Raw genomic sequence first — 13,348 nt, 5'->3', positions numbered from 1 at the left:
TGGCTTCTGGAGCTCTTGCTGAGGTGGGCTTCTTATGGTGGTGTTTTCTTTCAAAGGAATTGGCACTCTGCACCCTCATGAAGTTTGTGGAGTTGGAGGCGCGATATCCACTGATCAAAGCAGAGTGGAAGGGGAGCTTAACTTTTCCTCGTGAGCTTCTTAAGGTAAGCTGCAGAACCGAAAAGCTCCTCCTGTCAGTGACCTGGTGGCACCAGTGACCTCACGCACTTGCCCAGGACCAAAATGTCACGCCGGGAGTTTTTCAGTGGGAGGGCAGGGCGGTGTTCTAGAGAGAGCTTCTGCAACACCTGGAGCTTCTGTCCCAAGTGAGGTGACACCTGCAGGTGTGGGAGCAGCTGCCTTGTACAGGTTTGAGCTGGATTCCTGAGTGTTTGGGACGTGCCAGTTCTGGGGAGTTTTTTTGGAGCCCCAGGTCTTGCTTTCAGGGACGAGGAGGTGAGAGGGAAGGTGCTGCCCCAGGTGAGGTCACCGTGTCATTTCTCAATGATGTTGTGTTTGATAGAGGGGGCCTGTCCCAGGTCAGAAGGGCTTGTGAGTGTTGCTCTGAGGCAGGCAGCACGCAGCCGTGCTAGCCAGCTTCAGCCCACGCAGCTCGCTCTCTGCTCCAGTACTGTAAGAGACTTACTTGTTGCTTTCCTTTACAAACGTTTTGTTAGGTAGTTGTTGATGGCTTACTCCCCTTAAATGAGGATGCTTCGCTCCTGATCTCTCGCTTTCAAGAATATATGGAGTACGATGACATTCGGTACTTTGTCATAAAGGCCGTCACTGAGAGTATTGGACAAGTCATGCAGAAGACAAAAGAGGTAACAAGTTGTTAATGCCGAGGTGGGTCTGGATAAATTGCTTTGGAATGTGTTTGGTGTGAAGCAGGGAGGAACTAGTGGTATATGGAAAGACTTTGGAAGCAAGAGAAATTAGTGTGCTCACAAGAAGGCATTGATTTTTTTAAAATTTATTTATTTTTCTTGCTCACAATCTATGTCAATTATGCAAAGACTGTTCAGACTGAAATTGGGAGTAGTTTGAGGTGCACATACTGTTGCTGTTGAAAAACGTGGTGGAGTTCTAGCTTCTGTTTTAACCAAATCTCTGCAGTTCAGGGGGCACACACAGAACTTTTAATTCTGTTCTCTCTCTGGTCTTTAGTTGGTTCAGAGATAGATTTTGTGTTGGGCAAACAAATAAAACTCCAGGACTAGGCAGCAATAGAAAATACACCAGTATGGAGTTCAGCCATCAGCATTTTTCTTTTTCTTTGCTAAATATAGTCAGTGCTTGGGAAATAGGGCAGTATTCAAGTCCAGCATATTACTATCTGTTGTGGAACTTGCTTTGTGTTTGATTATGTGCTTTTTTTCTCAGAGGCCACTGCCATTTTACCAGCAGAATGTATTTTCCCTCATTTCACCCATTAACATGCCAAACAAGGAGAGTGACATGGTCAAATTTATAGTAAAACAAGGTAAGTAAGCGCCACATGATGAACTCAGTATGAAACGGAAAATCAGGTTTAGGATTTTTTTTTTTTTAATGTGTGTGAAGACTTTACTACAGTTTGCGAATGAAAAAAGTCTGTTTCTGAACTGTATTATAAAATCTGCATTCCTCAGTGTGCAGTGAGATCTGTCATGGCCATGTGTCCAGACAAGGACTTTGGCCCAAATTTTTAGGGTACCAAAGGACCAAGTGAAAAAGGGTCATCGTAATATTTTTAAACATCCATTTCAAGTTCAATATCTGTTTTCCCTTTCTTCTTAGATAACTGGGAGGAATTGAAAGTGTCCAAGCTGCAGGTAACTGTTTGTTTGGTGCTTCAGAGTTGAAATTTTGTCTACTTAAAATAAAGCTTTACCTACATCAATGTGTTTAACTTTCTGTTGTAATTCTGTTTCAAGGCACACAAGCAGGCGTTTGAAAAAATGTGGCTCAGTTTTCTGAAGCACAAGGTGAGTGTTGCTTCTGGCACTGATCTGCATCGCTTTCCAATTGCTGATCGGTAGAGACCGACTGGCCTCGCATGGAGCTCCTGGTGGGACCCCGCTGGGCTTTCAGTGTCAGATAAGAACAGCCCCGTCGCCATTTCTGCTGGACTGTTCTCCTGCCAGGAAATACGGTGTCGTGCACAGCCTGCTGCTGCTTCCTTCTCTCAGCCTTTTTTGCCTGCCTTAACCAAGTCTGCCTGTGAAGAATGATCTGCAGCGTAACAGCCTGTGCTCACCGACTGAAGGTTCTCGAGCCTTTTGGTGGTGCCTTTGCCCTCTGAGCTGTGATGACACTTTTTAGTCTCGAGCACCTACTTCTTTGAACGAACTTAATTTTGTCGGGTGTCACTTGTAAGCTCTCCCCTTTGGGAACTGTTGCTGCATGTCATTCTCTATTGTCCTGACACATTCCTTTTTGCTTGTGTGTTGCCTTTTTGAGCCGTGGGTTGCTGTTACTCTCCGAGTTCTCCTTGCAATGATCATTTCACTATATTGTTTTGTCCTTCGCAGCTACCCACTGGCCTTTACAAAAAAGTTCTTGTCATTCTGCATGACTGCATCCTGCCTTACATGAACGAGCCCACCCTCATGATCGATTTCTTGACGGTGGCCTATGGCATAGGTGAGTGAAAAGAGGCATTTTGTGCTTTGTGAGCCTCTGTGACACGTGTGTATGGGCTTGCAAGGGCTGCTGGATGCATCACCTCCACCTGGGGGATGACATAGGTGCACTTTTGGCTAGGGTAAAGCTCAGAAGCTGGTGCGAACTCTCTTGTCCCTGAAAGGGAGATGTTTTTACCTGTGTTTGTTAGTGGTGTTTCTCCTTCTTGAAGCATGGATTATATTCAAGGCTTTGGTAAGAGTGGAATACTGGAATGTTTTGAGTTCATCCAGCAGTGCTGATACCTGGCCTGCATCCAGACACAGCGTGGGCAGATTCCAACAGAAATGTCCTTTCTGAGGAGGCCTTTGCCTCCCAGTGTGGCTTTCTTGGCGGATTAGAGCAGCATGTTTGTCACTCAGTTCTTCAGAGCCTGTTCTAAAACACAGCTTAATCTTTCTAAGTAACTTGTGTGTGGTTTTAAATGAAATTGTATTACCTTACAGCCATTGTGCAGGTTCTAATTTGAGGTACTCTTCGTTTTGTGTTCCTTACCAGCAGGTTTTTTAATAGAAACAAGTTGAAGCAGGTATTTATTTTCTTACTGTGTTGATACCTGCCTGCTTTCTTACAGGTGGCGCAATCAGTCTTCTAGCCTTAAATGGATTATTTATTCTGATTCATCAGCATAACCTGTAAGTGAAAAGAGCATCTTGTTTAAAGGAACATTTTTTTTTTGTATTTATATCTTTATAGAAAGGAACTGAAATGGGTTCTACACATCTTCAGGCTTTAAAATTCCTCCATGGGAAAGCCAGGTTCTGCACAAGAGGCTCAGCTGCTTGGATGCTGAGCTCCTTTGATAGTCTGACCTTTTTTTCAGCTGAGCCTAAATACCCTTTCTCCAGACTGGGATTGCTCAGCACTTGAAAATCGATTTCCATTGATCTGATTGCGTAGGGAAGCCGTAGTCTTTGGTGTGCCTTTCACTGGATCCTCTGCTATTTGCAGTCAATGGACATAGCTTCACATCCGGAAAATGGCTGGGTACTGCAAGAGCCATAAATTCACCTTACAGCTTGTTTTCAAGGGGTGGCTGTGGAGAGGAGCCTAAGAAAGCTAAACAGCACAGCAGCGGTCTGGGCTAGTCTATAATGAAAGCACAGAAACATTTAGACACAGTATGCGTCACAAATGGATGTTATTCTTTTCTATTTTTTTTAACAGAGAATATCCTGACTTTTACAAAAAGCTGTACAGCCTTTTAGACCCTTCAATATATCACGTGAAGTACCGAGCCCGCTTTTTCCATTTGGCTGATCTGTTCTTATCTTCATCGTAAGTAGCATCTTTATTATGTGTGTTCCCCATATTTTCCTCCTGCTTTTCTCTTGGCCAGAGACTGTTCTTGAGCAGTCTCCCAAGTGTCTGGATATAATATATTCAGTGTGCCTACTGGATGACATTCATTTTTACCAAGAAAACTGAATCCAGGAGTGTTTTTGTAGTGTTCCATAATCTTTTGTGTGTTATTTTTAAAGATTTGCCACACAGACATGTATTTCAGAAAGTAAAAATGCAGTTCGTTATCTGAGTTTGATCTGCAAGTAATTATGGATGTATTTTGATCTGTATTCCACTTTGACTAAAAGTGGTGATTCTTCTGTCTGTCTATGAATATGGAAGAGTAACATTTGCGGGCTTTTTATAGATCGTACAGCTGTTGATAAATCGATGACCTTTTGCAGACATGCAACATGGAAACGTGGAGTGTTTGACAGCCTGTCGTGATGCTGTCAGTTGGTTGTACACAGGCAAGAAACTAGATAAGCAGCTGGTCACATAGTTTCCATCATATGGTATAAAATAACCCAAGAGTTACAATTTCCAGTTCAGCACTAGGCACTTAAGATCTCTTGTATTCCTGGTGTTCCTGGGAGAGAGTAACCAGATCTGACAGGTGGTGTCCTGTGGGGTGGCTTTGCTGAGCCTTGCAGCTGTGGCGAGCCGTGGGGCTGAAGGCTGAGTGGCTGAAAATTGTCATCTTTTATCCCAGCTCTTTTGACCCAAATAAAGTGCCTACGTGAGCTGGTTGCTATTAGAAATTTGCGTTTTTACCATAAAGAAAAATCCCACAACTGTCTTGCGCATTTACATTGCAGCAGCTTTATGTTCCCATTACCAGCTGCGCTGCTTCCTTTAGTCCTGGAAGCATTACGTAAATTTAGCACCGTGGCCTGTGTGTTAATTAAACCCATGAAACGACATAAGAAGAAGATAATTAAGGTTGCCTGGCCAGGCACTCGGAAGTTTATAAAAGGACTCACTGCAGAGTGCCGTGGGAATGCCCCACGTGGAAGAGCTGTGCTTGGCAGGTGCCTGGAGTGGTGCCACGCGTCTGGACTGAGTCACGCTGTGACTTGAGATTATTCACGCATTGAATGGAAATGCCCCCAGATTTGTTCCAGAGGGTGCACAAGACCCTACATTACTGCTTGGAACCAGGATTCTTAGAGCTTCTCTCTACTCCACAGCCCAAAAATATCTGAAGAGCCCCACTGATCTTTACCCTGACACGCTGTGTCGATTGGTGGTGCCAGGACTTTGACACGCTGTTTTTTCTGTTTCCGACAGCCACTTGCCGGCGTACCTGGTGGCCGCGTTTATCAAGCGCCTCTCCCGGCTGGCCCTGACTGCCCCTCCCGAGGCGCTGCTCATGGTCATCCCCTTCATCTGCAATCTCTTTCGGAGGCACCCCGCCTGCAGAGTGCTCGTGCACAGACCCCACGGGCCAGAAGGTACGAGAGAAGGTGGGCGGGGGAGCTTTATGTTAGGCCTTCAGAGAACAGAAAGAGTGGGATTCCTGGGAAGGAGGAAGGGAGATCCCAGTCTCGATTCTGAAGGTTAGAATGATCCTTCGATCCATTGAGTTTGTGGAAAGCTGGAAGGCTGGCTGTGAAGACCTCACAGTTGGCTCCCTTGCCTCTGTGATTCCCCAGGTGAAGACTGCTGTGAGGCTGACACACTGACCTAGGCTACTTCCATGTGCCGAAAGACTGGGGAGACTGTAACCAGACACTGAGCTTGTCTCGTTCAGCTCAAGACTATAAAGAAAGCAAATGCAGAAGCCAGAGCCCTCCTGAATTTGTGTCTGTAGTGTTTTTGTGTAGGTGGCCCTGCTAGGCCCTTGGCAGCCTCCTGAATTTTTACTTCATCTCTCTGTGATTTAACTGACCAGTGTTGAACATGAGTAGCGACTGTTGAAAGTTGCCTGAGATGCCCTTTGCGTCAGACTGTTCCAGTTCTTTGTGCCCTACATCCAGTGCTCTTTAAAAGTAGTATAGCACTGCCAGCAGTGACTCCTGGGTGGTGCTGGGATGTGTCAGCTTCTTCCTAAACCCTCAATGTCTTGGGAAGGAGCAGCTCTGGCTGCAGCACTTCTCTGGGTCTCTGTGTTTCCTTTGGGGTTACGTACATCACGCAGGAGGAATTAGCTCTGTATCTCCATTTACTTAGGCATGTCAGAAGATCCATATATTATGGAGGAGGAGGAGCCATCTGAAAGCCGGGCTTTGCAGAGCTCTCTCTGGGAGATTCAGGTATGTCAGCTAAAAAGGAACATCTGCATCTAGTATGGGTTTCTTCCACCCTTGCCGCTTCTTTGACACACGTTGGCAGTGAGCAGTCCCAATTACAAGAACCTGCTGCCATATGTCTTGCAAACGAGATGAGTTTCTGGCTGGTCTTTTACTCTGCGTCCTTTTCTATCCTGGCATGAGAGGCAAAGGATTCTGTACACTGGAGAAAACGGTACGTGCTAATTAGTAGGTGACTTGTGAGCACACATCTGACCGTGCCGCTGAAAAGTGTGCAGTTAACGGGTGAAACAGACTAAATAGCTGCAAATATATGAGTTTTTTAATTTGCTTTAGAGGGAAGAAAGGAACTTGCTGAGCACTGATGAAAATTAATTGGGTACAGATAGGTCATCCTGTAGAAATGGGTTTAAAAATGCTAGAGAAGATTGTAGCGTTCACCTTTCACCTGGAGCGTTTGTAGGATGGTGTTATGAAGGTTGAAATTGGTTCATTTACCACTGATGATTCTAAAACCTTAATGCCAGGATTATCAGTTTCCATTTAAATGCTACAAGGTTTTTGTGTAAGGGGTTGAAGCAGTAACAGCAACGTTGTGCAGGAAGCCCAGAGAGCAGGAGCTCAGCTGCAGCATCAGGGCTGTGGGTTATGTGTTGGAGGCGTGGCCTGTGGAGGAGTCTGTCTTCCTGGAGCTGGATGTGAACCAGGTGAGAGGGACCTTTGACATATTCAAAAGGCAGCTGAAATGCCCAGAGCTTTGTAGTAGCACAGCACAGAAAACTCGCCTCTGCCAGAATTCGATGTTTGCTGAAGATCTGACCAGCAAAGGGGCAGACACCTGTGTGGATGGATGTCTCCTACTTATTAGACCATCTCCTACTTGTCTTGCTTTTTGCAGTCTCTACAAAACCATTATCACCCAGATGTGGCCAAAGCGGCTGCTGTGCTGAACCAGTCGCTGTCTGAAATCGAGGATGACATATCGGGGCTGCTGGAGCTCTCGGCTTACGAGGTAGCGTTGTTGGGCCTTTGTGGATGATCAGAACCAGGCTGGTTCCTTGACACAATAGCTGTGACCTGTTCCATCAGCCGTGCTGCCGGGGAGGGAGCTAGACTGACTTCTGGTTACCCAGAGCCAAGGAAAACCAGGAAAATGTCTGTCAAATAGTGGAGCCTGAGGCCACACTAGTGACAGGGCTGGCTTTTTTATAAAAGGTTTATTTTCTGGATCTTTTAAGGGATTAGAGTGAGCAGTGCTATCAGCCAGGGTGAAGTGCTTGTACTGAGTTTTGCCAATATCTTCTTTTTTTTTCCTTGTAGCTTTTTGACAAAGAAGTAAAGAAAAAGGCTGTTGATGTGCCCCTGGAGTTTGAGCAAGTGCGAGGTCTATTTGGGAAGAAAAATGATATATTTGCGGAGCATTTCACTTTAGATTGATGTGATCTTTTATAAACACATCTGCCCAACTGACTGATTGTAGGGACGTACACAGAGCTCGACAGCTGCCCTCTAAGTATCTCCATGGGGTGAGAGCTGGACTGCTTGGGAAAGGTGCAACTTCCTTCAGTGACATTTGCCACGACCCAGGGGTGGACTTTCCTTTGTTTCTCCTGCTTGCATGCTGCCCCCTGGTATTTGGGAGGCATTTTTCCTCGGGGCAAGGTTTTCTGGACTTGTTCGTTGCTGGGATTCCAGTTGTTTTCTCCAAAGCTGCTGGTGCTGGCTGTGATCAGTGACTACATCGAGGGACAATCTTGCTGCCATTCGATGGGACTGAGAGGAATTGCGGTCTCTTGACTACTGCTCTTATTTTTCAGATGTGTTACTTTTGTACTTGAGCCGACAACCTGTTTGTAGCAAGTGATTTCAATACAGAGCTCTAAACACCTGATATTTTAATTATATTTTTATATATATACTTATAAACATGTCTTCAGAGGGATGTTTAACTTCCTTTGTACTTGTCTTAACGCTCCCGCGTTCAAGGTACTGAAAGCTTTGGTTTGTCAAAAACAGCTCTTAGATGGTTCTCTGTAATTCTGTCTATGCTGTAAGGTTGCTTAATTCAAAATCCTCATGAGTTTTGGAAATGAGCATAATCCTGGTGACTGCCGTAGGTGAGCAGGCAAACTGTGCATTGGGAGGTGTGTCTAATCCTTGATTTTTGCTTCAGGGTGATAAGCAGCTTGATGCAGTTTTGCTTGCAGCCTGCAAGTGTTGTAGGAGCTCCAGCCAGTGTGTAATCCAGGTGATAATAAAGTTTTAAGTAGCCCGCTGATACTAGGTGGTTTTGTTAATTTGAATTTTTCATGTAGTTCCAGAAATCATGCAGAAACTCCTGATAAGTTTGGAGGGGTTTTCTTAGTTATTTTTGCCCTAAGGTTTGAAGTTTAAGATAAACTTCTTATTCAACTCAGGACTTTTTTTAAAAATTGTTTTCAACAACTTAATATTAACTTGTTAGACTTCAGCTCTGCTTGCATATTTTGAAATTCTAATTTGTGGAGGAGAAGAATACAGTCAAGAAAGTGAAGGCCAAGAAATCTGATTTCTGGCAGACAAGTCCAAGGAAGACTGCAGCTGTCTTGGAGGTACTATTATGTTTTCTTCGTCCAATTTTCTTCATGCTTTTCAAACAGTGGACATGTTCTCAGAGCATAGAGCTCTACCTCCTTTTTTTTTTTTTTTTTCCCCCTTTTTCCTGTTTTTAAAAGAAGTCTCACTCTTTGTTCTCTGGTGAAAAAGCAATCCTGGCCAGCCTGCTTTCCTTTTTTTCTTTGACTTCTGCTATCTGGTAGGAAGGAAGGCAGAGTGGCTGAGACTTAAAACTTGAGAAACCTCAGTTTAGGTTCACCCAAGTGTATTTCAGCTCTAAAATGTATCTCCCTATATCGAACGGACGTTGTATGTAGCGTTTGGTAAATGTTTTGAAGTGCTCTGATGCTCTAGTAATGAGGGCCACATAGCTACCTTTAAAAAACATCTGTATCATCTTTCACATTAAATGGATAAATATATTGAACAGAGAGATGAATGAATATATGTACAGAATACCTTTCTGTGCATCTTTTTTGTTTTACTCGGGAGTGTTAGGATTCTTTTTTTAATGTGCAAATGATGCAAGTCCAGGTCTCGTGGTGTTTAAAATGAGGGACTTTGGGGTCTTATTTGTGGACCGAGGATAAGCAGAGTCTTTCTGTCAACAAGGCATCCGAAGGCTGGATGAGGTGTGGGTGCCTGGCTGTCGTCTGAGGCCTCCTGGCACCAACCAAGGAGAGGCTTCGTGTGGGGCAGCTTGAGTTGAGGGGGAATAGTGGAAAGTAGCAGCTTCTGCCTTCTCTTGTGGCCTTCTGCTGCCATCTATCTCTGAAACCAAAGGACCACAGACTAAAATACCATCAGTACGTTTGGAAAAGGGATACTGCTGGAAATGGGGTGGTTTTTCTTTCTTCTGGGAGGAAGACTGTGAAGACACCAGCATCTTCAATGTTTCACCAGCCGTGGATCCCAAGTACTGTCCTGCAATTAATGGTGACTTGACTGTAGCAAAATGCAGTTTATTTTTTCAGGTACGCTCCCGGTGACCCATGTACTGACCGGTGCGTCTCCCACTGACATCGAGACAGAAGGTTAGGCTGATGAAATGTGTTCTCAGAGCTATCTGCGTATTTCAGTGCTGAGCTGGGAGCGCCGTTAGCACTTTGCTTAAAAGGACATGCAGCTGCCCTGGTGTGGCCTAGCAGCCACAGGCACAGCCCCGCTGTGCTCGGTGCAGACCAAACCTCAGACAGCTCGGAGGAATTTACAGCTTAAAGCCCGGTGCACTTTAGACGAGCCTTGAAGGTCTTGCAGAGGCTTCATCCCCCATCTCTGACGCTGCACTTGCCTAAGCAGCATTCTTAGACCAGCTCGGAGGTGGAGATAGCTTTAAGCTCCTGCCTGTCCTTGGAAAAAACACTCCACCTGGTCTTTCATCAGGCTTTTATCTTTAAACTTTCACCGCCCTACCCTCAATAGGAGGCATCAGGAAAAAATATCAGCGGTTATAAATATTAAAAGTTTCATCTGCGCCGAGTGAACAACCCTTATCAGGCTGCACACCCGCTGCTGCTGCTGCTCTACAGGTCTCCGCAGACTGCAGATTATAGATGCTTTAATCATGGTGTGTATTAACTGGAAGGCCAGATTGAAGTACCAGGCAGAGCGCGCATAAGTCACTCCTGTTATTATTTGATTTTTATCAGGTGGGAGGGGGAGGCGAAGGGGCTGTTACGGGGTTTGTTGTTGTTGTTGGGTTATTTCAGTGAGTGTAAAAGATAGTTTTATGAAAATGTTAACATAGTCCCGCAGGCTCCTCACCCGTCACTGCCTCGTTCGCCCGCCAGAGGACGGTGCAGTGGACTGCCCTTGGTTTGTTTGCTGAGCTTTCATTCATTTAAAGGCCATTCAGAGTCATCCCAGCCTGAACGGAAAAGAGAGCTGCTCATCACGAGGATGATGAGATTTATCTTGTGAGTTGAAGGTCCCAGTGACCACGGTGTTGGAGTTGATCAGCTTAGATTCTTACTTTTAAGATACTCATTGAGGGACGGATGGAAGTGTACATGTACATCCATAAAAAGATGGAAAAGTACAAATGCCAGCCAGATGGGACAGGCTTGCCTCAAGTCTGCTCTGGGGCAGTCGATGCCTCTCTTCCAGCACAGTGGGATATCAGTATGCTTGGTTGCAGGTTGGCAGTTGGTTCTCCAAGACATTAGGCTTGTGTGTGTAAACTAACTCACTTCTCACACCGTGCATTCACCTGTCTCAAGTGGGCATTGGGAGCTGCCTCTCAGCGTACAGGAGCTGGACACTGAGTTGATAAATCTTGTCTTAGCTCCAAAGGGACCACATCCACAGGCTCTCAACTCCTTAAAAAACCCCAATAAAAACGCTTGGCCCTGCTAACCAGCTGCTATTAGCATTAAGGTGGTTTCCCAGCCCTGAGCTAGTGAAAGCTGCAGTGCAGCCGTAACCCCTGTGCTTTCCCCTACCTTGTTCTGAAAAGCAAATGAGCTCTCAGGTAATTTGCAGTCCTGCTCAGGCAAGGAGGGCTGCAGGACCTCAGTTCGACCGGCACCAGCCTTCTCCAGCACTATCGTAATCAATATTCATTAGCTGAAGTCTACTGGACTTGGAGATTTACTGCTATTAATAAGCCAGGAGTCTATCTTAGTGAAGTGTATGAAGGAACCTTTAGGTCTGTTAATAAAAAGAAGAGCTTTTCTGCACTTTCTTAGCCCTGTTCCTGGGTAGAGCCAAAAGAGCAACTTCTCTTCAGAGCTGGTGAAAGGCACCTGCAGCTGGGTTAGGGTATGGCCGGCGTCAAAGGTCTGTCTTGGTCTCCCGTGATTTTCTAAGCTGCCATCCTGCATGCACATGAGAGGAGCAAAACTTGAGCTGTTTGGGAACATGACCTGCTCAGCAGCAAGCCTGAGCTCTCTGCTGCCTTGCTTGGGGTACCTGGAGCACTGTCAGTCAGGCATAACTCCCCCCTGGAACTGGGGGAGCTCACCCTGTGTTTCACAGCTGGAGAATATCGGCCAGCAGCAACCACTGGTTCCTCACCGGCTATAGGGCCAACCTTCCTCTTCCTGAGAAATAAATCCCGACAACCAGGATGCCCTGGCTGTTAGTACATGCTCAGAGGATACATCAGCTCCATCCTAACAGAGTTAAAACCTGCAGACTCCATGGCCTGCTGGTGTCCCCATTTTGTTGATAAACGAACGGAGCAAACCTTATCAAAACGAGCAGGCTGCAGTCCTGCTAACAGAGCTCCGCCTGGGCTAAAGATAATTGATGCTTTAATAAAGCTAGGCATTATCCAGATTGTGGCTGGAGTGCTTATGTGAGGAGAAGCATCAATCACAGATGGCTGTGTTTAACTTTTATCAAATATTTAGGTTGGTGGCAAGGTGCATTCTTGTGCTGCTCTAGTGTTGGGCTCTGAGATATGAAGTGAATGAATCATCACATCCCTTTTGCCTACATCAGTTTCCCGCAGATTGGGAGAGCGAGGATTTACATTTTAGTTATCTCGACTGGAGACGGGAGATACCACGTGCTGTGGTACTGGAAACAGGCTTGATGACCAAGAACTGCCGTTCTCAAGGCCTTCAGACTCGTCGGCTGGTGAAGAGACAGGTCTGCTGGATGTGTGGCTCTGCCCACATAAGGGCCTCCTGCAACCCGGGCAAGGTTGAGTAAATCTTGAGAGAAGGTGGAGGTGGAATTTGCTGCTCCGTCATGCAAGTAGACTCGTGGGGATGGGAAGGCGAGGGTGAGGGATGCTGGCAGTAAATGAAGCCCCACCACCACGCCTGCCCTGCGCAGGCAGCAGGGATGCAGCTGCTGGTTACCCAGCCTGTGCCACGGGGCTCTGCCGTATTGCTCAGCAAAGTGGCTCCAATTAGCCGTCTGCTCGACTGGATCTGTTTGAGAGGTGCCTGAAGGGTGTCTGACCACTCACCAGCCTCATGTGCTCCCTGCGATGGCTTCCAGCGTCCGTGGAGCCAAAGGGAGCTGGAACAGATCCAGTCCTGAATCCCATCCCAGGTCTTGGCTTCCTGTGCTCGGTGTATCACGTCCAAAAATGCAGCGTGTGGCTCCTTCCAGAGACACAGTCCTGTCCTGTGAAGCTTTTCCGTGTTAAGATGACTCCTGAAGCATCCTGCCGGGCTGAAGTGGCTCCTCTGGGCCACGTCTGGCTGAAGGCCCAGTTTCTCAAAGGTATTTAGTAAATGAACTCCTGTTATCTTTAAAGAGCTGAGTATAAATATTGATGGGAGCTTTTATTCTCTTTCGGCTTACCGAGAGATTTATGGCCTGATTTACTTCAAACTTTTCATTGCATACTTTCTCTTTATTTCATACTTGGCAGCAGAGATTTTTCTCCCAGCAAAAATTCTCCCCATTCCCTGTGCCCCAGAACGGGAGGCTGGATGCTCCCATCTTCCTGCCTGGGGGCATTGCTGTCACCGGCAACTTCTGCCTGGGACTTTGGTCCTGGTTGCCCGAGTTTCTGTTGTGAAGCCTGCCAGGCTCGTCCTACAGGCCAGCAAAGCTGGGAGCCATCCTGCGTGGTCCTCTGCAGCACCCAG

The 13,348-nt window shown here is 46.3% G+C and overlaps 1 protein-coding gene across 1 annotated transcript; it reads left to right on the top strand.

Annotated features, from left to right (window-relative positions):
* Positions 1-56: 56 nt before the first annotated feature.
* Positions 57-7,640, top strand: NOC4L (nucleolar complex associated 4 homolog (S. cerevisiae); the record flags this gene model as incomplete). The annotated part of the gene is made up of 12 exons (XM_009874654.1): positions 57-164; positions 678-827; positions 1,387-1,486; positions 1,783-1,817; positions 1,920-1,970; positions 2,517-2,628; positions 3,242-3,302; positions 3,835-3,945; positions 5,242-5,405; positions 6,124-6,206; positions 7,102-7,215; positions 7,524-7,640. Coding segments are annotated over 12 exons (1,206 nt in total), but the record flags the coding sequence as incomplete, so codon positions are not given.
* Positions 7,641-13,348: the final 5,708 nt, after the last annotated feature.

This window comes from Apaloderma vittatum, unplaced genomic scaffold (assembly GCF_000703405.1).
Source record: "Apaloderma vittatum isolate BGI_N311 unplaced genomic scaffold, ASM70340v1 scaffold5208, whole genome shotgun sequence".
Taxonomy (NCBI): domain Eukaryota; kingdom Metazoa; phylum Chordata; class Aves; order Trogoniformes; family Trogonidae; genus Apaloderma; species Apaloderma vittatum.
Note: the sequence above shows the minus strand (reverse complement) of the source record. Positions and strands in the feature narration are given on the sequence as shown.